Genomic DNA, 24,651 nt, shown 5'->3' with positions numbered 1-24,651 from the left:
CAAAACAACGTGGGCGGGTTAGATGCGGGTGTTTGGTTACAATTGGTGAGTTTGGCTAGACTTTAGCTGCAAATGGCCCCCACACCTTTTCCTCCCTCTGTCAGCAGCTAGCACTCTGCTACCTGCGCCTGCGTGCTTTCGCTGTTCCTCCAAAATTTTATCTAGTTAGACGCTTCTGTGGGTACTTTTAGGAAGCCTAGAGAGCCCCCCGCAAGCCGAGATTTTCAGTGCCGATTAGTACTTTGATTCACAACCAGATGCATTCCCTCTCCCACGCTCCAACCTCAGTCGCGGCCTCCACCTCTGCCTCCCTTCCGGCCCCGGCAGCGGCCGAGGGTGTCACGTGCTAGGACCCGGGCGTGAAGCCTGCGCCGCCATGTTGGTTCCTGGCGGCATCGTAGGAGAAGGCAGAGGGAGGCTGACCAGCCGTCCGGAGTTCCGGCCCTTGTGCGCAAGTGCGGAAGTTTGTTGGCCCCGACAGTGACCGGTTTCCGGCTGGTGGTTCCGCACCGGCCCCCAGTAGACGTGTAACGGAAGGTGGGCCGCAGCCATGGCTGAGAGGAAACCTAACGGTGGCGGAGGCGCAGCTTCCAACTCCTCGTCGGGCACGAACTTACTTTTCTCCTCCTCGGCCACGGAGTTCAGCTTCAACGTGCCCTTTATCCCAGTTACCCAGGCTGCCGCTGCCTCGGCCTCCCTGCTCTTGCCCGGAGGTAATAAGGAGATGAGGATCCGGTGGGGCAAGTGTGTGCGGGGAGGTGGGCGGGCGGCGGGCGGTGGCGAGGGTCGGAGGGGAGGTTTTCCTTGTGCCTGGACCCGACCCTCTGGTACCTTGCCAGGGCCATCAGTGGCCAGGTTTGAGTGTCCTGAGGACTTTGGGATGTTGGGGGCGGGGGCCAAGCTCTTCGTGGAAGGAACTGTTCCCAGTGCTGGACACTCCTGAACTGGCATTCCACAGATTTTTGTTGAACACCTCCTGTTGGACACTCAGGTGCTTGCAGGGAATGCAAAAAAATTAGTGCCTCCTCCTCTCCTAGGATACTGTAGGATATCTTTTAGGATAGACACGTAGTATTTGCAAAGTAGAGGTACAGAACGCAGTCATCTTTCAAGGCGATGCATCATTTTCTCTAAGGAGCCCTTGCTTGTTCTCAAGTCCCTACTCCTGTGTGCATCTTAGCACTTTGTACATATCTTTATTATTGTCTAGGGAGATTGCTTTTTAACGATTACGTGGCATAACCCAGACCTGGTGTTGGGGAGCACAGACTGTATTCCAGCCCTAGCCCTGCCAATTACTTGCTGTGTGACCTCAGGCATATTACTTTACCTCTCTGTTCTTCATTTTCCATATGGACTGTGATGAGAAGTGAACTGATTTTTGTCAGGCACGGAATATAGTGCTTGGCACATAGTGTTATATAAATGTTTGAGAAATAAACATGTCTGCCTCTCTATTTGGACTGTGGGCTTCTTGAAGTTTGCAGCTATAACTTATTTACCTTTTTATTTCTAGGATCTTGTTTAGTGCCTAGCACATAGATCCTCAGTAAATGTTGAATATTTTCCTGTTGAATAATTTATTCTTGTTTGGAAGACTGAGGAAAGTTTCATGGAGAAGTGAAGAAGGGCAAATCAGAGACAATACATGATGGTTCCTCTTCCCTTGTGTTATGTTTCTTCTTGGTACTTATCACCACCTGATGTGTACAAATATTTGTTTATCCTTTTAAAATTTTTAAATTTATTTTACTTTTTATTTCTGGCTGCGTTGGGTCTTCGTTGCTGCACGCGGGCTTTCTCTAGTTATGGTGAGTGGGGGCTACTCTTCGTTGTGGTGCGCGGGCTTCACATTGTTGTGGCTTCTCGTTGCGGAGCATGGGCTCTAGGCGCACAGGCTTCAGTAGTTGTGGCACACGGGCTTAGTTGCTCCGTGGCACGTGAGATCTTCCCAGACCAGGGATCGAACCCTTGTCCCCTGCATTGGCAAGTGGAGTCTTAACCACTGCACCACCAGGGAAGTCCCATATTTGTTTATCTTATCCCACTAACATGTAAGCTCTATGAGGGCAGGAACTTATGCCTAGAACAGTGTCTGGTATGCTGTAGACCGATTTTTCAATAGAAACTTATTGAATAAATGAAAGGGTGGCAGTCAGGAATATGTATGTCTTGTTTTGATAGTGTGGCTGAAAGGTTCATCATTGCCATTTTTGGTGGAGGACTAGCATGGCTGCAGCAGAATGCTTTGGGAGGTTGCAGGAATAAATAAGGCTGTACATGGGGTTTTCATGTCATCCTCTGCTTCACAGATGTTTGATTCATGCCCCATCTTCCTTGCTATATAATTTGTTTGTGTCTGTTACTGCCCGTAAATGCTAAACATCTTCATTGCTAAGTAACAGGATAACTTACCTGTCTTGAAAACTATTGTTTCTTGGAGATGATTTATTTTTTTATTATTTTTGTTTTTTTTGCGGTATGCGGGCCTCTCACTGTTGTGGCCTCTCCCGTTGCGGAGCACAGGCTCCGGACGCGCAGGCTCAGCGGCCATGGCTCACGGGCCCAGCCGCGCCGCGGCATGTGGGATCTTCCTGGACCGGGGCACGAACCCGTGTCCCTTGCATCGGCAGGCGGACTCTCAACCACTGCGCCACCAGGGAAGCCTGGTTTATTTTTTTAATAGGAAAATTAATACTTTTTAGAACTAAAATTCTGTAACAAATATTTTTCTACCTTTAAAAAAGATTTGATCATTAGAAACCCATTCAGATAATTTCCAGAGACAAAAGGAGAACCTGTCACATTGGAAGCAACAGTTAATCATGTCAGTGAAAGAGACACATAGGAAGCAATTCCATTTCACAAACCTGGATTGAGCAGCTTCCGTTTGCCAGGCCCTGTTCCCGGTGTCCGGGAGACACAGAGGAGCAGACAGCATTGCCCTCACGACTGCACAGTATATACAGACGCAGTGTACCCAGCTGTGTAAGTAATTGTGATACAGGTTTATGACGGCTGGAAAGAGGGATTGATAGGCTGCTCTGAGAGCTGTGGCTGTCAGGCTGGCTGACCAGGGAGAGGATATCCCTCGGGCCTTCAGGACCTCACAGAGGAGGCAGTTCTTGAGCTGAATATTGAAGGATACATAGAAATTAGGGAGTCTGGGGAGACAGAGATGTGAGAGTCTGGAGGTGTGAGAGAAACCTGCTGATTTGGTGGGATTTGGTGGTAGGTGCTCACATTCTCTTTCCATCCCGTGCTTTTTCCCTCTCGCCCCGTCCCTCCCCCGCTGCATCCCTCCATGTGACTAGAGTGAATGCAGGGGAGTGCTTCAAGTGGTCAGCGGGGCCCAGATCACGAAGGGCCTCAGACACCACACTGAGGAGTTTGTAGTTTACCCTGTGGGGTGTGGAGGGTGCCCTTGAAGGGTTCTGAACAAGGCAGTGGGATTAGAGGTGTGTTTCAGAAAGACTGGAGTTTCCTGAGATTGCAGAGATTGCACCAGAGTGAAGCTGACCGTAGCAAGAGCGGCCGATCTGGAAGCCACTGCGAGTCAGGCAGGAGCCTGTGGCACTCTAGCCCTGGTCAGCCACACTGGGTGTGAAGAGCAGGGAACAGATATGAGAGATTTCTACACAGTCGAATTGATGGTATTTAGTGACTCACGGGGGTCCAGGCTGTGCAGTGCAGAGTCCCCTTCTCTTTGTTCAGTTTCAGCCCCAAGACATAGCACCACCTGGCATGTAATGGATACTGTGTACATATTTCTTTAATGAGGATCTGAATGATTAAATGAAGGGTGTGAGGGGGAGGGAGCAGTCTGAGAGAGGAGATTTCTGGTTTGAGTGTCTGGATGGATGTTGGCAGACATCTGTTGAGGTTAGTGATATGTGTAAAAGGGGGGACATGAAGGGGGACAGTTAAGATGACAAATTCAGTTCAGGCTTACTAAGTCTGAGGTATATGTGGCTGAACCTGTCAAAAAGTATTGAGGAGGCAGTTGGAAGATAGGTTCTGGGACACATAAGATCAGTCTCAGTTTGAGACAGAGTTGGGAGTGTCACAAGTATACAGGTGCTTATTAAAGTTATGGTTCTTGATGCCAGATGTGTCCACATGTAATTAGAAAGTGCCCCTGAGGTGAGGCTGGCAGCTTGTTGAGATCAGTATTTTGTTTGTAATTAATGCTAATCAGAAAAAAGTCTCTTGGATCAGGTTGATCCCAAGTTGTCTTAAAGGATGAAAGACACCACAGAGGTTTTCTCCTCTGCTTTTAGATGTTAAGACATCAACTAAGAAATCTGAGTCCAAGTGAGGTTCATGTGACTGAAAAGAGAGGGTAGGAATCGGAAATGTATCAGAAAAGTAGAACGATATAAGCAGACAGTGCCTGGGGTGCCGGGGGGCGGGGGGGGGGGGGCCCTTGTGCAGGAAGATATTTTTAGTTACAAAGAAACAACTCAGAGGAGTATTTTGAATAGTGGAGTATCTCAGTTAAATTGATGTGTGTGAAATGTAATGAGAGCAGTCTAAGAGCTGAAGGCCTCATTCAGTAAAGGTCAAGAAGGAGCTCAGAGCTTGAAAGGCCACCCTTTGGCAGGTCTCAAGGGCAGGGACTAGTGTGCCTGTGTGCTGGGAGAGGGTCCACCCTCCTGATCTGCTCTATGCCTCCAGCAGTGGGAGATAAGAGGGAATTGGAAATGAGAGGGAATGAGATGGGAGAAGGAAAAGATTAGGAAGAGGAAGACAACGTTAGAAGCTAAGGCCTCCTAAAAGTTTCCTGAGGAAAGGTAGACTGGGCTTTTTTATTTCTGTTTATTTATGTATGTATGTATGTGTGTATGTATGTATGGCTGAGTCAGGTCTTTGTTGTTGCGCGCGGGCTTTCTCTAGTTGGGGTGAGTGCGGGCTACTTGTTGCAGTGCACGGGCTTCTCATTGCGGTGGCTCTCTTGTTGCGGAGCACGGACTCTAGGCGTGCAGGCTTCAGTAGTTGTGGCATGCAACCTTCAGTAGTTGGGGCTCGTGGGCTCTAGAGCGCAGGCTCAGTAGTTGTGGCGTACGGGCTTAGTTGCTCTGCGGCATGTGGGATCTTCCCGGACTAGGGCTTGAACCCATGTCCCCTGCATTGGCAGATGGATTCTTAACCACTGCACCACCAGGGAAGCCCAGACTGGACTTTTGAGGCCATGTAGAAGGAAAATGTTTTTATCACTATTTTAGGACTTGGTAGCAGAAGAGAGGATAAATAGTTTGATGCTAATAATACCCACAGTGAAGATCAAGTTGGGCAAAGGGAAGTGAGGAGAACTTCCCTTAGTTAGAAAATGACTTTTCCAGTGACTTGGCATTCTCTAATGACTATCTGGTTGTGATACTGTGTGGTTTTAGGGATGGCAATTAACGGTTGACCTACTTTGCCTCAGGAATACAAATACCACATGTTCACTTATATAATGAGTGCTTTGTAGGTAAGAGCCCTGACACACCCCTTGTTGTCAACAGAGTTAATATCTGTACTTTAGTTTCTTGTCCTTACTGTAGAAATAAAGTTTTGTGTGTTTGGGTAGCAGAACAGTATTTGAATTGTCTCTTACCAGGAAAAAACAGTATTCAAAATAACATGTAAAACTAGGAGTATAGATTTTGTTTCCATTTTTAAAACCTTCTCCTATATACATATATGTCTACATAATTTATACATGTCTACAAAATAAATAGTATATAACTATATTTATTTTAAAAGTGTGGAAAGGTATGTATCAAAATATTAACCGTGTTAACAGTGATTGTCTCTGGGAGGTGAGCTTACGAATGAGTTAGTATTTTTCCCTCTTGTTTCTTATTCATGTTTTCTAGTTATTTATTTCAAAGAAAAAAAAGTTTTTCATTATTGTCTTTAATGCAGAAATGTAAGTTTGAACAACAAAATAAGAGGTATAATTGCTAGATCTGCGGTATAGAATCTTATCTACAGAGTGATGGCATACCTTTAAACCATGTACCCTTCTGTTCCCTTTCAGAGGATTCCACAGATGTGGGTGAGGAGGACAGCTTCCTTGGTCAGACTTCTGCTCACACGTCTACCCCACAGACATTTAGTTACTTCTCTCAGGTATCAAGCAGTAGTGATCCTTTTGGGAATATTGGACAGTCACCGTTAACAACTGCAGCAACATCGGCTGGACAGTCAGCATTCTCCAAGCCCCCAACTGCTCTCCCTTTTACCACCGGATCCCAAGATATGTCGAATGCATTTTCACCATCCATTTCGAAGGCTCACTATGGTGCTCCACCTGCTTCACAAACGGGAATAAATACTTATCTGCCTTCTCAGCCTAGTAGTCTCCCTCCTTCAAATTTTGGGAGCCCACCCCAAGGAACGCCCCAACAAGGATACAATCCATATCGCCACACAGCTGTAAGCAGCAGGGCTAATCCTTATATTGCACCGCCACAGCTGCAGCAGGGCCAAACACCGGCCCATCCTACCCATCCCCCGCCCTCTGGACCCCCTGTTCAGATGTACCAGATGCCTCCAGGATCTCTGCCATCGGTATGGAAACATGTTTTTTATATCCTAATTATTCACTGTAATTTTTAATCGCTCTCATCTTAACCTGTGTTTTTGAAAACACTGTGCTTTTTTTTTTTTTTTTTTTTGCCGTACGCGGGCCTCTCACTGTTGTGGCCTCTCCTGTTGCGGAGCACAGGCTCCGGACGCGCAGGCTCAGCGACCATGGCTCACAGGCCCAGCCACTCCACGACGTGTGGGATCTTCCCGGACCGGGGCACGAACCCGTGTCCCCTGCATCGGCAGGTGGACTCTCAACCACTGCACCACCAGGGAAGCCCAACACTGTGCTTTTAATAATCAATATGATGACAAATTATTTTCAGAGGGTATTTTTTTTAAGCTACATGCTTTGAAGTAAACAATCTTTTAAAGATAGCTCATTGAATGGTTCATATTTCAGTTTATATTATCTATTTATGGAAGTAGTAATTGATTTTAATGAGTTAACCATATGCCAATATTTCCAGATTTAATGTAACATACCAATAACAAATGTCATCTAGGGACATGTGAAAGTCGGAGCAATTATTAGCAGACTGCCAGCTTCTCATTTTTTAATTATACTACTCAATCAAAACACTCAATTGGTGGGACTAAAATTGATTACTCCAATAATTTCTTTTATTTACATTTATGGAGTTTGGATCTAGACAGTCAAACTCTGTCTCAGGGGAGGAATGGAATAACTTTTGCATTGGGTAAATTTTATGAAATTCCTTTATGCCTTTTTTCCCCACTAATTATTCAACTGACTTCCAAAGGGAAGTGAACTGAATCAAAAAAAAGGGAAATGACTGAAAGGAAGAATTAAGAACCCAGCCCAGTGTGGCAGAGATAATAGTATTTCGATCAGAGTGTAACCTGACTTCTCTCTTGGGGATGAAGAATGGGTTCCATTTTACCATCTAATTTAAATCTTACCAATACACAAACTCTTGGTAATGTTGGATTTCAGCATATCGGAAAGTAACCAGATTTGTAGCATGTAATATAAGTTAGTATACTTTGTTTGCTGATGAAATTTTGTAAAGATTCCTAATTAAGAATTTTTAAAATGACAATTTTAAATATAAAAAAAGGTTGCAGGGCTTCCCTGGTGGCGCAGTGGTTGAGAGTCTGCCTGCCGATGCAGGGGACACGGGTTCGTGCCCCGGTCTGGGAAGATCCCGCATGCCCCGGAGCGGCTGGGCCCGTGAGCCATGGCCGCTGAGCCTGCGCGTCTGGAGCCTGTGCTCCGCGGCGGGAGGGGCCGCGGCAGTGAGAGGCCTGCGTACAGCAAAAAAAAAAAGGTTGCAAAAATAAAAATAGGACAGAGAACACCCCAGTACCCTAATCCAGGTTTACCTGTCATGAACATTTGTTCTGTCATTTGTGAACGTGCACGCTGACACGTGTTGGAGTATCCTTTTCTCCCCTCCCTCCCTCCCTCCCTTTCTCACTCTGTACATGTGCAATCTTGGGGGGAAACATTTGAAGATCAGTTAAATACATTATGATTCTTTACTCCTAGATTCTTCAGTGTGTATTTCCTGAGAATAAGGGTATTTTTTACATAACCACAGTACAGTTATCAACCTCAGTACATTTGCATTGATAGAATATTCTAAAATGATTTTTAATAAAAATTTAAAAAAATAATTGTATTCTGATTTTAAAAGTATTTTCAGTACAGAAAATTTGAAAAATGCCGAATAGCCAACTGAATAGAAATTGCCGCTAGAAAACCCTGTTTTTATTTTGTTTTATGTCTTTCTTATCCTTTTTTCAAGATAAAAGCATAGTGTTTTTTTTTTTTTCTTTTTTAATTAATTAATTAATTTATTTTCGACTGCGTTGGGTCTCTGTTGCTGTGCATGAGCTTTCTCTAGTTGTGCCTGAGTGGGGGCTACTCTTCGTTGTGGTGCCCGCGCTTCTCATTGCGGTGGCTTCTCTTGTTTCAGAGCATGGACTCTAGGTGCGCAGGCTTCAGTAGTTGTGGTGCACGAGCTTAGTTGCTCCAGGGCATGTGGGATCTTCCTGGACCAGGGCTCGAACCCGTATTCCTTGCACTGGCAGGCGGATGCCTAACCACTGTGCCCCCAGGGAAGTCCCAACACAAGCATTATGTATGTTTTTTATGAACAAGCAAGCAAGCATTATGTATGTTTTTTGTGAACATATTTTAGGTGTTATTAAGATTTTTTCTATAACGTTTTTAATGGTTCTAGAGAATTCCCCATATGAGTAAAAGATGATTTATTTAATCAGGTTTCTATTAGACATTTAGATTGTATCCACTGATTGTCTATTATAAATAACTTTTTGATATACATTCTTATGGGTAAATTTTTACAATTATATCTTTAGGATAAGTTCTTAGAAATGGAATGTCTAGGTCAAGGAATATGCACATTTTATTTTTATTTATATTTATTTATTTATTTTTGTCCATGGCGCTTGTGGGATCTTAGTTCCCTGATCAGGGATTGAACCTGGGCCACAGCAGCGAAAGCGCCAAGTCCTAACCACTGGACCAACAGGGAATTCCCAAGGAATATGTATATTTTAAAGATTAAATAAATCACAAGAGACATACTGCTAGGTTGATTTCTGTAAAGGTATTAGTTTACTTTGCCACCAGTGTGAGAAAGTCCTGTTCACTTTGCAACTGATTTTGGGGTTTGTTAGATTTTTAAAAGTTTTACTTGCTTTGGAGCCTGGTTATTAAATAGTTGTCTAGAGAAATATTTAGGATAATCATTACTATGTTAGTTTGTGTGTGAAACATATACAGAATTGTTCCTTTGGACAGACATGATGGTCCTAACTTTTGTCCCCCCCAGATTCCTCCTTCAGTGCAGCCAGGGCTGTCCCCTCCAACCCAGCAGCAGGCACCTGCTAGACCTGCGGGTCCCTCTGTGCAAGCGTCATCTCTTTTTCTACTTCAAAACCAATATGAACCTGTCCAACCCCACTGGTTTTACTGCAAGGAGATAGAATACAGGCAACTGTGGATGCCTTTCAGTGTGTTTGACTCTTTGAATCTTGAAGAAATCTATAACTCAGGTAAGCACAAATCCTGCATCATTTGTATCTGATTTTAGGAAGAGAGAAATGAAGAGTATTCATCCATGGCCTACTTTTTATGAATGTCAAATTCTTTAATCCTTGTAGAGCCTGCCAGTCTCTGTACCTTAAGATGATAATATTAATGTAAGTTCTGAGTTATTTGAGCAAGGTATTTGAAGAAATGTTTTAGTAATTTTCCTTTTTGTTTAAAGGTAGTTTAAATCCAAGAAATAGAGTCGTTCATATAACCCAGGTGTCAGTTTTCTTATTTCCCTTATTTGTTTGTAGCTATAGGGCGTTTATAAAGCATTTTCTATGGAACTCTTGTTACTGAAGATGCTGTGAAAAAAGTGTTCCATGGTCAGATGAGTTTTGGAAGTGCTGTAACTACATCCATCTCTTGAGATAGTGCATAAGAGTGTGTTAAGACTCTGAGAAGTCTTCACTATAGAAGTAGGTTTCTTTGTTTATCCTGATGATAGTTCATCTTGGGACTTAAAAATCACCTATTCTTTAGAAGTATGCTTCATGGAGCATTGCTGCTTTGATTAAAAAAAAAAACTACCAATTATTTGAATTATTTCATGATCATGCTTTTATATTTTACCCTCGTTATTTCTTCTCCACTTAAAAGAATCATCATTTTGAGCAGCACAGATTAATCTTAAACTTCTGTTTTTTTAAAAAAATGAGCTTAGTTCTTTGTCTTTAAGGATAGACAAGTCACCATATTCATTATTTATTACTTTTAAATGTACCTTGTAACTGTAGAGTTAAAATGTGGTCTTTGTGCTCCAGTCCAGCCAGACCCTGAGAGTGTGGTTCTAGGCACTGATGGAGGGCGCTACGACGTTTACCTCTATGACCGGATGAGGAAAGCCGTGTACTGGGAAGAGGAGCCAGCTGAAGTGAGACGCTGTACTTGGTTTTACAAAGGGGACACAGACAGCAGATTTATTCCCTATACAGAGGAGTTCAGTGAAAAACTGGAGGTACGTGGGCTTTATTCCTTTATGCTTTTCTTTAAAACATATAGACTCTGTATACGTTGGAGCCTCATGTAACACCACTCACAGTGGAGCAGACTTTATTTACAAGACAGCCTATCTTGATCCTGTGTGCAAAGAAGATTGCCTTTTAATTGGTGTCATCTTTCATGAGGTACTAATTGTGGCCTGGTGTCTAAAGATAGAATGTTTTTCAGGGGAACATCACAGATCTAATATAATAAGGTACTTATATCAAATCTTCAGAAGAGCTTAGGCTGCTGTGATATGCTGCTGACAACACATGCCAAGGAGATGGATGCTTTTCAAATTAATATTCAGTAAAAGGCTTGAAATTCACCTCTGGTTTATGAAAACAAATATAAGAATAGGAACAAATATTGTGAGACTTTTTAGCCATCTTAAAATTGGTGGTTAATGTTGTTTTACATAATTGTGTTAATTTCTTGTTATAATTCTGCTTAATAATTGAGTAATTAAATATTTGAAATAAGTTAAATGAATTCATCTGCATACATGGGAAATGGAGTATGGAACATTTTAGTTACTATTTTTTAATGTATTAACTAAAACTTATGTAACCAACACTAACATTAAACATTAAAACACTAATATTGACATTAAAAGGGACCTCTAAAATGTTAATCTTCCCTAGATTCATATTTTGAAAGCTTCAGGCAAGGACTGGGCTTTATGTTCTCTTTAGGAGCTGACAGTCAAGTTTAGCAACTGACTGTTAATTACTAAATTTTTTTGTCCTTGAAGAACATATTGATATAATTAATAGAAATAAGAAAAAAATTAAATCACAATCTTGTCATCCTTTCAAATAAAATGTTACATTTTAAAAATATTTTTTTAAACTGTTCTTTATTCATATACGTGTTTTTCTTTTTTTGTGTGTGTGTGTGTGTTTTTCTTATAGCTATAATAGTACAGATTTTTTGTGGAGTATTTTGCTTTTTCAAAAGAAAATTTGTAAATGTAATCCTTAGTCATAGTCATTATCAATTGTGCCTGCCCTAGAAATATTAATCTCAATCTCTATAATAGTGACTATGAAATATTGTTCTATAACCAAAACAGTACAAAAAGGTGAATATTGGCCTGAAGTTAAGACAGATGTTAGTTGGGGTTAAGTAAATTGGAAAAGAAGCTTGTTGAGAACAGAGACCTCAAATGTTTTTCATTTCAACGTGTAGTAAGAATACATTTTAGATTGGATTTAGTACACACATTTTACACACACACACACACACACACACACACACACATACACACCCATGAGTATGTGTGTTTATTTATCAGAGGCAGTGGTGTTTGGTAAACTGGCTCTCCAGGGAAAAAAACCCTGATTTATAGTGTTTGCTGATTTCCATGGTGTAGATACTCCCACCATGGCCAATAGTAAGCTAGCAACATGATGTAACTAGACACAGAGTTGGGAAGCGGTATGTGTGATCAGCTCTTGTGAGCTGGTATGAGTGAGCTCTAACGCACCATTAGAAACAAAGAAAGGTACATGGAACAACACTTACCTCACTAGGTGTCATTCAGTTAGATATTTTCTATGTCATTGAAAATATTAATTTTACAATTTGTTGCTGGTCATGACCCACAGTTTGAAAAACACTGATTTAGAGCTGAGTCAGAACCCAGGTAAGGGCAAAGACTGAAAAGAAGGCATAAAATTAATTTTGTTCCTGGAAATACCAAATATCAGGAGGCACCAGTCTACTAAAACATAATTTTAATCATTTGAATAAGGAATAAAATATGTAAAGGAATGCTGGTATCTTTGGCTTAATTTTAGACCTAAATAAATAAACAAATGTGTACTATAATTTTTGGTACCCTTGACAAGACCCTACTGAAGGTATAGCATCCCAAGGTTGAATGTTTAGTCCTATTATTTTGAAGCTAAAGTATATGTTTTCAAGTCTAAGCAGTATTTGAAAGTGTATACTATATTTGATTATAAATGGGTGACACAGGCTTCGAGGATGGAATTCATGTATTGACCGTCTCAATAGCACATAGCTGTTCTTAACTTTAGGAGACCTTAGTTCCTGTTCAGCCTCTACCCAGGAAACTCAAGCCAGATCAGGGAAGAGGCAGAGGAGTTTAGGAAATGAAAAAGCCAGTGAGAAAATGAGAATCAAGTGATACATATTGCTAGTGTTGTAGATGATCCTAGCCTATCAGAGCACTAAAACAAAACAATAGAAGAGTTGGAAACAAAAAACACCTTAATTTGATAATTACATCAATGTCTGCATAGAAAACTAGGAGAACCTCTAGAAATTCCATTAGTACCAGTGTAAGAGTTCAGCAAGTCTGTGGATATAAAATCAGCGTATAAAAATTAATAACATTCCTACGCAATAGAAATAACCAATTAGAAACCATAATAATAAAAGAAGACTATAACACTAACAAAACTACAGGCTAAGTAGAAAAATCGTCCAACAAAAGGTATATATGAACTTTATGGAGAATAAACTATGAAGCAGAATTGAAGGATGTAAAAGATGACCTTAAAGAAATAGACCAAAATATTACATTCATAGATGCACAGTCTCAACATAATAAAGATGTCAGTTCTTCCCAAATTGTTTTATAAATTGTATGTAATCCCAATCAAAGTCACATCAGGGTTTTTTAAGTAAAATTTGCAGACTGCTCCTAAATTTTATATGGAAGATCAAAGTATCAAGAATAATCAAGACCATTTTGAAGAATGAAAAGTAGAAACATACTCTACCAGACAAGATTTATTATAAAGCTGTGGATTGAAAGGGAATACGAAGAAATGAAAATAATTCTTAAGATGGTGAATCTTTAAACATTTTTGTTTGTGATCTTGCTTTTAAAAAATGTCAACAAATATATTAAAATTTTTTTAAAAAGTAGTGAGGAAGAGGGTCAGCTGGATAGAGGCTGATGGAGAGGAATTGTTACTGAATGACTGCCCAGGAGACAAAAAGAAACACTTCTACTTTGACATGATTGTCAAATAATCACTGTTACTCATTTTAAAAAATATTTATTTATTTGGTTGCACTGGCTCCTTAGTTGAAGCAGTGGGCTCCTTAGTTGTGGCATGAGAACTCTTAGTTGTGGCATGCATGTGGGATCTAGTTCCCTGACCAGGGATTGAACCCGGGCCCCCTGCATTGGGAACGCAGAGTCTTCACCACTGCGCCACCAAGGAAGTCCCACTGTTACTCAGTGGGTGTACCAGAGGTTCCCCCTTACCTGGTCTTGAATCTTTCTCCAAGAGACCCTCAGACTTTTGCCTTATAGAGAGCAGAATAGTGTCTCTGGAAGGAGAGTAAGAAAGTGGTGGGACAGTCAAGTCTTTGGAGTCAGAAGGTCGTGGGTGGGAGTGAACCACAGTTCTGCTTTTGCTCCTTACCTCTGTGATCACTGTATGGTCTCGTGCAACTGTGAACTAAAACTGCCTGCTAGCATTAGAATTGTGTCTGCCCCCCACCACCAAAAAAAAAAAAAAAAAAAGATAGGTTGAGGTCTTAACTTCTAGTACTTCAGAATGTGACTTTATTTGGAAATAGAGTTGTTGCAGATATAATTAAGAAGAGATCATACTGGAGTAGGGTGGGCCCCTAATTCAATATGATTGGCATCCTTATAAGAAGACAGTCATGTTAAGACAAACATAGAGGGAGAAGGCCATGTGAAAGTAGAGGATTGGAGTGATGCGTCTGTAAGCCAAGGAATACTACAGATTGCTGACAGACCACCAGGAGCTAGGAAGAGGCGAGGAAGGAATTCCCTATGAGTTTCAGAGGGAATGTGGCCCTGCTGACACCTTGGTTTCAGACTTCTAGCCTCTAGAACTGTGAGGCAATAAGTTTCTGTTTTTATAAGCCACTCAGTTTGTGGTACTTTGTTATGGCAGCCCTAGGAAATTAATAGACTGTTTAAACCTTGGTTTTCACCTGTAGGTAATGGGGACAATATTATTTAGGGCTGATTGAGAGCAGTTATGTGAGGTACGGTATGTAAAATGATATTAAGTATGGTAGCCAGTTAGTACAGGAGAGCTGCTATTACTATTATTTTTATTACTATCATAGTTATAATTTTCTTCCACACTTTCTCTTAATAGATTTGTCTTACTGGATCATATGTTGTTTCCCTTGTAGGCTGAATATAAAAAAGCTGTAACCACGAATCAGTGGCACCGCAGATTAGAGTTTCCGAGTGGGGAGACAATTGTTATGCACAATCCAAAGGTAGTGATGTTGTTTAAGATATTAAAGTGTTTAGGTTTTTAAAAGTAATTATTTTACTGAATGTTTGATAAATGTTCATTTTTACTCTGCAGTAGGGATATATTTATAACTAGTGTATTGCTTTTAAGTTTACTACAGGTCATATCAATGATAGAAACTAAAATGAAATTTAAATTTGTCTCATGAAGTTTCTGTTTATGGTAACACAGTAGCTGAAGCTTAGTATGCATCGTTGAAGTTAAGCTTGATTATTTTTTGTACTTGATCCAGGCTCAGCAGACTTTTCTGTGAAGGGCCAGAGAGTAAATATTGAAGGCTTTGTAGGCCGTGTAGTCTCTGAAAGCAGCTACAGGCAGTATGTAAGCCAATGGACCTGGCTATTTTCAATAAAATGTTATTTATAAAAACAAGTGGTGGGCCAGGTTTGACCTGCAGGCAATAGTTTGCCTACCTTGCCCTTGATGATGGTTTGTTTCAACCTTTAAAGTAAAAATAAGTTCTTCCTCTTTATTTGTATCATCTCTGGAAACCTTTCTTGTTTTTTTAAAGATATTGGGTGTGGTGTTTAGAGTCTTCCATTTACCATCCTTAATCTCTCTAAGCTCCAGGTTCCTCACTCGCAATAAATAAGATTTACCTCCCAGGGTCATATTTTTGATGAAGTGAGGTAATTTATGCAAAAGCATTTAGCATAATGCTAGTAATATGGTAGTTTCTCAGAACATAGGCTATTTATTACAGAAAAGTGTAAAAGAAAAACAAAAACCTATATTCTAACCACCTCTATAGTCCTTACTGATGTTAAAATAAGTAAAAATAAAAACATTCATATGCCATCAAAGTTTAAACAGTATAAAAGGGTATCAAATGAAAAACAAAAGCCTCTTACCTCTGCATTCCCCTAGTTTTGCCTCTTAATGGTAACCACACTTACCCTTTTGTTTTTTAATTTTTTTTTTTAACTTTTGTTTTTTATATAAGCACACAATTTTACATATCATCTTGCATGCATTCGTTTTTTTGGGGGGGGGTGGAAGGTTAATGTTAAACTATTAATTTTATTTTTTAATTGAAGTATAGTTGACTTATTATATTTGTTTCAGGTGTACAGCATTGCGATTCAGTAGTTTTACAGATTATACTCCATTAAAAGTTATTACAAAATAATGGCTATAATTCTCTGTGCTGTACAATATATCCTTGTTGCTAACCTATTTTATACGTAGTAGTTTGTGTCTCTTAATTCCATACCCCTATCTTGCCCTACCCCTTTCCCTGTCCCTACTGGAACCACTACTTTGGTTTTTTTTTTTAATCTGTGAGTCTGTTTCTGTTTTGGTATCTATTGATACATCCGTTTTATTTTTTAGATTCCACAAATAAAGTGATATACAGTATTTGCCTTTCTCTGACTTATTTCACTACACACATTTTCTAGGTCCATCCATGTTGCTGCAGATTGCAGAATTTCATGCTTTTTTATGGCTGAGTAATATTCCATCGTGTGTGTGTGTGTGTGTGTGTGTGTGTGTGTGTGTGTGTGTGTGTATGTGTACCACATCTTCTTTATCCATTTGTCTGTTGATGGACACTTGGGTTGCTTCCATATCTTGGCTGCTGTAAACTGTGCTGCTATGAACATTGGGGTTTATTCCCGGGTATTTTATTCTTCTTTTTTTTTTTGGCCGTGTTGCACAGCTTGTGGGATCTTAGTTCCCCAACCAGGGATCGAACCTGGGCCCCTGGCAGTGCAAGCCCAGAATCCTAACCACTGGACCACCAGGGAATTCCCCCTAGGTATTTTATTCTTCATGATGAGATTTTAAGCAGGATTGTCTTTTTTTGCTTTCTCTTTCTGATAGTTCATTTTTAGTGTGTAGAAAAGCAACAGATTTCTGTATACTAATCTTATATCCTGCAACTTTACTGAATTCATTTATCAGTTCTAATAGTTTTTTGGTGGAGACTTTAAGGTTTTCTATATATAGTGTCATGTCATCTGCAAATAGTGACAGTTTTACTTCTTCCCTTCCAGTTTGGATACCTTTTATTTCTTTTTCTCTGACTGCTGTGGCTAGGACTTCCAATACTATGTTAAATAGAGGTGGCAGGAGTGGGCATCCTTGTCTTGTTTCTGAATTTGGAGGAAATATGATCAGCTTTTCATCACTGAGTGTGCTGTTAGCTGTGGGTTTTTTCATAAATGGCCTTTACTATGTTGAGATATGTTCCCTCTGTACCAACTTTGATGAGAGTTTTTTTTTTTTACCATGAATAGATGTTGAATTTTGTCAAATGCTTTTCTGAATCTGTTGAGATAATCGTGATTTTTAATCCTTCCTTTTGTTAATGTGTGTATCACATTAATTGATTTGCAAATGTTGAACCATCCTTGCATCTTTGGAATAAATCCCACTTGATCATGGTGTATGATCCTTTTTATATGTTGTTGGATTCGGTTTGCTAATATTTTGTTGACAGTTTTTACATATACATTAAAGATATTGGCCTGTAATTTTCTTTTTTCTGTAGTGTGTTTGGTTTTGGTATCAGGGTAATGGTGGCCTCATAGAATGAATTTGGGAGTGTTCCCTCCTCTTCAATTTTTGGAATAGTTTGAGAAGGGTAGGTATCAGCTTCTCAGCTCTTCTTTATATGTTTGATAGAATTCCCATGGGAAGCTCTCTGGTCCTGGACTTTAGTTTGCTGGGAGTTCTTTTTATTAGAAATTCAGTTTCACTACTAGTGATTGGTCTGTTCAAATTGTCTGTTTCTTCTTGATTCAGTCTTGGCAGGTTGTATGGTTCTAGAAATTTGTTTCTTCTAATATGTCCAATTTGTTGGCATATAACTGTTCATAGTATTCTCTTATGGTTTTTTTTGTGTCTCTGTGGTATCAGTTGCTATTTCTCCTCTTTCATTTCTTATTTTGTTTATTTGGGTCCTCTCTCTTTTCTCCTTGGTAAGCCTGGCTAAAGGTTTATCAATATTGTTAATTTTTTTCAAAAAACCAGCTCTTGGTTTCATTGATCTTTCCTGTTGTATTTTTTTTTTGGTCTCAATTTTATTTATTTGCTCTCTGATCTTTATTAGTTCCTTCCTTGTGCTGACTTTGGGCTTTGTTTGCTCTTCTTTTCCTGATTCCTTTAGATGGTAGGTTAGGTTGTTTATTTGAGATTTTTCCATGTAACACTGGACTAAATTTAATACAGTTGATTTAACAGAATAGTATATGTCTTCCTGAAAAGTGGTAGGTAAATCCGTTTTGGACATTGAAATTGAATTTGCACGTTGTTATTTAGAGGATTTTGCCTTATATGTATTTATAAAACAAGGATTCCTCTACTTCTTTTATTTCTTATGTGTAAACCTGAATTTTTTTTTTTTTTTTTTTTTTTTGCGGTACGCGGGCCTCTCACTGTTGTGGCCTCTCCCGTTGCGGAGCACAGGCTCCGGATGCGCAGGCTCAGCGGCCATGGCTCACGGGCCCAGCCGCTCCACGGCATGTGGGATCTTCCCGGACCGGGGCATGAACCTGTGTCCCCTGCATCGGCAGGCGGACTCTCAACCACTGCGCCACCAGGGAAGCCCTGTTTGTTATATTTTTAAATCAAGGCATACTACCTCTGATTTAGTTGTATTATTTTCCAACATAAGCATTGGAAATAATGATATTGATTTACTTAGTTTTAATGGTTACTGAACGCTAGCAGGACTGTTACAAAATTGATTTTGGAGGAACAGTACAAGTATCTGATTATAAACTATACTATGAAGTAGTTTATTATGTATTTAGCTTATAGTGGGAATGAATTTGATAGTGAGCTCTGTCATAATCCTTCTCTTGTATCTTGAAGGTTATTGTTCAGTTCCAGCCCTCATCAGTGCCAGATGAATGGGGGACCACACAAGATGGACAGACAAGGCCCAGGGTTGTAAAGCGTGGAGTTGATGATAACCTTGATGAAATTCCTGATGGTTCGTACAGTTTGTTTAGGACTAAGGTCATTTTTAGACTTCTCTATTTTAGAATGATGAAAAAAGGAAATAGTTATTAGGATTACCTGCCATAACATGCAGAAATCAGCTAGGTTGGCACAGATCTTTCCTTTTTATTACTTTTATATCTGTTTGTTCTTTAATTTAGAATTCTGTTGAAGGTGCACAAACCATGTAATATAGATTCTAAAATATATATTGTTGTGAAGAAGCACTTTGCTTGTTGAAACTAGGCTTTGGGCAATATTTTTGGGCTTGTTTTGTCATGCCTCAACTAGTTTGTATTACTTTAGTGCAGGAGTGGTGAATTTTTTCTGCAAAGGGCGAAGTAGTAAATATTTCAGGCTTTGCAAGCCATGCAGACTCTGCTGTATCTCTGCTCAACTCTGCCATTGTAGTGTGAAAGCATTTGTATGCAAACAAATGGGCCTAGCTGTGTTGCAATAAAACTTTATTTATAAAAACAGGCAGTGAGCAGGATTTGGAAATAAATGTACTCATATTATGAATCTGTATGAAATAACCAGAGTAAAATAGTAGATTTAACTTGGAAATGTTCATGTGTAGTATGTGTGAATCTAACACAGAGAAGGATTTTGGGAAAAGATTTTGAAGTTTTATATTGACAAGTGGAATCTCCATGTGGGGCTTAGTGCCCTGGGGAGTTCTGAAGAAATTACAAGGTTATGGAGCCTCTATAGGTACAAAACTGATGATCATCATTGGCTCATAGCTTCTGGGATCAGAAATGGCCTGCTTCCTCCACTCCTTGGTCTAGTTCACTGTTATTTGCCAAAAGGTGGACTTTGAGCTGCGTTCATCTGATTTTGGCAAGTTTATGATGACAAAAGGGGTATTGAATATTGCTATTCAATTAAGAAAACCTAAACAGTCCCCAGCTTGTGTGTGTGTGTGTGTGTGTATGTATATATGCATGGATGAATGTCTTTCTTTCTTTCTTTTGCAGGGGAAATGCCTCCGGTTGACCATTTGGTGTTCATGGTGCATGGCATTGGACCTGTGTGTGACTTGCGCTTTAGAAGCATTATTGAATGTGGTAAGCGTTAGTCACTTCATTTCATGAAATGATTGGAGAACTACTAGAACTTTTAAACCTTCATTTTTAAGATGGTTTCCAGCTGTATACTGTTGGCTGAGGGACTGTAAGAGGAGATTTAAATGATCATGGGCAATACTACTTTGTACTTCATTTGCTCTTATGACATTTATAACTCATAAAATCCTAGATTGTGAAGAATTAGAAGGGATCTTGGAAATAATTTAGGCTTTTTGACAACCTCTGCCTGAGCACTTCCAGCCACTAGGAACACCTGTGCATTGAACTGATTTATGGTGAATTAGTTGTGAGAAGTTGTTTAAAGGAACTGTGAATCTGCCTGGTTTACTTAAATTTTGGAAGTTTTATTTTTATGTTTGTAGTAATAGTTCATATTTATTGAATACTTGGTATGTCCCAAGTATGTTGCATGAGTTGTATCATTTAACCCTCACAATAACTCTTTGGGGTGTAGGTGCTGTTACTGTTATCTTTACTATTAGGTGAGGAACTGAGGCCCAGAGGATGAGTTAACCTCTCCCATGTCACGGTCTGTAGGTTCTGGAGCAGGTAATTTGATTCCAGAGTCTACCCACAGTGCATTTCTGCCTCCCAGTAATGGTAGTTGAGCTAATGTTTTTCAGTCATTTATATATTTCTGTAAAATAATGAAACATGAACAAGAACTTCCGAAAGGTTGTTTTTTTATCTTTTCTGGACTGATTTTGTCATCTTTTTTTTTTTTCTTGAAAAGTTTGTGTTATAAAAAATACTGGCATAAAAGAGGTAATTGCTAACTACTTAATCAAGCTAGGAAAATTTAATCAAGTTAATTTGTCTTCCCTGATTTTTTTTTTTTTACATCTTTATTGGAGTATAATTGCTTTACAATGGTGTGTTAGTTTCTGCTTTATAACAAAGTGAATCAATTATACATATACATATGTTCCCATATCTCTTCCCTCTTGCGTCTCCCTCCCTCCCACCCTCCCTATCCCACCCCTCTAGGCGGTCACAAAGCACCGAGCTGATCTCCCTGTGCTATGCGGCCGCTTCCCACTAGCTATCTACCTTACGTATGGTAGTGTATATATGTCCATGCCTCTCTCCCGCTTTGTCACAGCTTACCCTTCCCCCTCCCCATATCCTCAAGTCCATTCTCTAGTAGGTCTGTGTCTTTATTCCTGTCTTACCCCTAGGTTCTTCATGACATTTTTTTTTTCTTAAATTCCATATGTATGTGTTAGCATACGGTATTCGTCTTTCTCTTTCTGACGTACTTCACTCTGTATGACAGACTCTAGGTCTATCCACCTCATTACAAATAGCTCAATTTCGTTTCTTTTTATGGCTGAGTAATATTCCACTGTATATATGTGCCACATCTTCTTTATCCATTCATCTGATGATGGACACTTAGGTTGTTTCCATCTCTGGGCTATTGTAAATAGAGCTGCAATGAACATTTTGGTACATGACTCTTTTTGAATTATGGTTTTCTCAGGGTATATGCCCAGTAGTGGGATTGCTGGGTCATATGGTAGTTCTATTTGTAGTTTTTTAAGGAACCTCCATACTGTTCTCCACAGTGGCTGTATCAATTTACATTCCCACCAACAGTGCAAGAGGGTTGACTTTTCTCCACACCCTCTCCAGCATTTATTGTTTCTAGATTTTTTGATAATGGCCATTCTGACTGGTGTGAGATGATATCTCATTGTAGTTTTGATTTGCATTTCTCTAAAATTTTTTTTTTTTTTTTTAAGTGGATGATTTTAGGGTGGTTTCTCTCAAATTGCTGCAGACACATTTCAAGAAATCTTTAGATGATCGGAAAGTAAGCAGAGTGGAATTCCTTCCGGTTCATTGGCATAGTTCCTTGGGTGGGGATGCCACCGGTGTTGACAGGTTTGTGGATTTTGATAGCTTGGTTTTCAGATTAGTCAAACTTAGATTCAAATTTTAAACTATAGTATAAAGTAATTTATTATGACTTCAACAGATACACTTAAAAACTTTATATACTTGCTCTGACATATGATTAAACACTTAAGTTTATGTGCTACTTTGTGTGTGTGTGCACATGCACGTATATACGTACATACGTATGTGTGTGTTCCTATTGTAAATATTTAAGAGAATCTAAGAAACTTAAGCTGGTTTTAGAATACTGATCTATAGTGGTTCACACATGGGGCTGTCCTGTACACTATAGGATGTTTAGCAGCATCCTAGGCTTCTACCCTCTAGATAAGAGTAGCACGACCTTACCCTTAATTTAACAACCAAAAATGTCTCTAGTCATTGCCAGATGTCCCCTGGGGATAAAATCGCCCCTGGTTGAGAACCACTGATTATTGTTTCTCAGTGCAGACTCTTCTGGCAGGACAGTTCTGTGTCATGTAAGACTGTTCTGTGTATTGTAGGCCATTTAATATCCTTAGTCTAAATGCCAGCAGCACTTACCAGGCACTGTGACAACTAAAAATGCCTCCACTCAATTTAGAATGCTTCCAGTTGGGAAGCACAGATTTAGAAAATATTTATGCTGGGGACACAGGGCTAATGACATACTTGGATTTTAGTGAACATCATGATGTTTCAGGGCACATGCTTTAATAAAACTAACGCTACAAACATTCTGTTCTCTCCATGTGAAGCCCTGTTATGGGGGTGATTTCTCTCTCTTTGGGTATTCCTGAAGTATGGCCATTCTCAAATCAGGAGAGATTCTCATTCCATTAAGCTCCTTTTTTACTTCTTGCTACATTCTCTATTGTCCTGGCCACCCACAATTTTTGTCAGGTATCCTGATTTCCAGTAAACTGGAAGAAAAATGGAAGAGTAGGCTTTCCTCTTTAAAAATAAATTAAAAATCTTCGCTTTGGCCTTATTTTGTATGATAACTTCAGAGAATCCCCAAGTTCATAGTATAGTTATAGGCACAAATGACAACTTTTTTGGTTTATCTTGATTTGTTTACAGTAACTGTCTATAAAATCAACTCATAATTAGTCCGTGGGATCTTTTTTTACTTAGTGTATTTTCAGGATTCAAAATTGAAACTTTTAGAAACCGATAAATTTAAGGTGCTTACTGACTAAACATACTTCTTTTTCTTTCTGAACAGGAATATTAAGAAAATCACTTTACCAAGTATTGGTCGGTTTCGTCACTTTACTAATGAAACCTTGCTAGACATTTTATTTTACAACAGCCCCATCTACTGTCAGAGGATTGTGGAGAAAGTGGGATTGGAGATAAACCGTCTGTATGCACTCTTCATGAGTCGGAACCCAGACTTCAAAGGAGGGGTCTCTGTTGCTGGTCACAGTTTAGGTAAAACTTCCAAATATCCACATTTTAAATACAATTTTTGTTGAGTCATCCCTGCTTTCAATGTGGGTGACATTGTTAGTTCAAGACTTAGAATTATAGATTTTGAGTTTTATAAAGGGTAGAAATGAATGCTTTGAGTTTACATTCTGCCTTATTTGCCTTTCATGTTACCTAGGAATGCTTTATATTTTAATTTATTCTACTACTTGGTAAAACAAGAATATTTATTATCAGATCTTGATTAACATCTAACTTTATGTGACTTCTGCTTGGGACTTTGAACAAAAAAAAGGAGGAGAATTTATTTAGTGTTATAAAAGCACCTAGTACATTATAAAGCAAAATGCTTCTTTTTTTTTTTTAAGGTTCTTTAATATTGTTTGACATCCTGTCTAATCAAAAAGATTTGAATTTATCAAAGTCTCCTGAGCCTTTAGCTGTTGCTAATGGAGTTGTGAAGCAGCCACATTTCCAGGAAAAGCAGGTATGGCCCAATTGACCTCTAGATTCAGAGTTGGAGCTGAAGAGTTTTCCACAATCTGAACTGATTCTATGTAACAAAATACCCTGAGCTTTAGGAGTGCAGTGGAATCATAGAGCTCATTATTTGAGTTTCTCACTCGTCTTCCTTATGTATTATAAATTTAAATGTGAGAGACAGTTTATGGTTTCTTTAAAAAATGTGAAGTAAATTATTGTAGGAAATGGGAGCATGCGTGATTTACTAAATTTATATACTTTTTCAGAATATTCAAACTTTGGATAGCAAACTGCCAAAAATTATGATTTGTGTATAGGACAGAATTAAGATTTTTCCATAGATCAGAAGACATTTTATGGGAACTTTGTAACGTTCTCCCAACTTTTTTTTTAAAAGATACCTGAAGAGCCAAAGCTGACGTTGGATGAGTCTTGTGACCTTGATGTTGAAAATGAAGAAGTCCTGACTTTGCAAGAAACTCTGGAAGCACTTAGCCTCTCTGAATACGTTAGCACTTTTGAAAAGGAAAAGATTGATATGGAATCTCTGGTACTGATCATAGTTTGATTCATTTTTGTCTAAAATTGTTTTTCCTTTGTATGAGATTGAAAATTAATAAGATTTAAACACTTTTATATCACAGTGCATTCAGATAAGGCAGAGACTTAAACGTTTAAAAAAAATTGGAAAAAACAGGAGAACTTTTTTTAATAATCTGGGAAGGCTTTTCTAAGTATGACATAAAACCCAGAAGCCATAATGGAAAAAAAATTGCATAGCAGGGGATGGCATAAACAACACCTAAAGGCCAACAAAAGGTTAAGAAGACTGTTTGCAACACACATTATAAACAAAGGGTTTATTTTCTTATTATTCAAAGTT

General features: G+C 39.3%; 1 protein-coding gene across 5 annotated transcripts in view; it reads left to right on the top strand.

Annotated features, from left to right (window-relative positions):
* Positions 1-500: 500 nt before the first annotated feature.
* SEC23IP (SEC23 interacting protein) overlaps positions 501-24,651 on the top strand; it is a 90,297-nt gene continuing 66,146 nt past the window's right edge. For 4 of the 5 annotated variants that reach the window (XM_079900081.1, XM_079900080.1, XM_079900082.1 and 1 more), the window contains exons 1-11: positions 501-713; positions 6,026-6,558; positions 9,402-9,624; positions 10,426-10,619; positions 14,804-14,893; positions 18,751-18,871; positions 19,860-19,949; positions 21,716-21,857; positions 23,080-23,288; positions 23,654-23,772; positions 24,166-24,318. In XM_079900081.1, coding sequence (XP_079756207.1) covers positions 551-713; positions 6,026-6,558; positions 9,402-9,624; positions 10,426-10,619; positions 14,804-14,893; positions 18,751-18,871; positions 19,860-19,949; positions 21,716-21,857; positions 23,080-23,288; positions 23,654-23,772; positions 24,166-24,318 — 2,037 coding nt within the window. In that variant the 5' untranslated portion in view covers positions 501-550. The remainder of the gene's footprint in view (positions 714-6,025; positions 6,559-9,401; positions 9,625-10,425; positions 10,620-14,803; positions 14,894-18,750; positions 18,872-19,859; positions 19,950-21,715; positions 21,858-23,079; positions 23,289-23,653; positions 23,773-24,165; positions 24,319-24,651) is intronic. The other variant, XM_079900083.1, reaches the window with a different exon arrangement.

The sequence above is a fragment of the Stenella coeruleoalba genome (genome assembly GCF_951394435.1).
Source record: "Stenella coeruleoalba genome assembly, chromosome: 16".
NCBI lineage: Eukaryota > Metazoa > Chordata > Mammalia > Artiodactyla > Delphinidae > Stenella > Stenella coeruleoalba.
The sequence above is the reverse complement of the archived record's forward strand: the minus strand, read 5'-3'. Positions and strand labels throughout refer to the sequence as shown.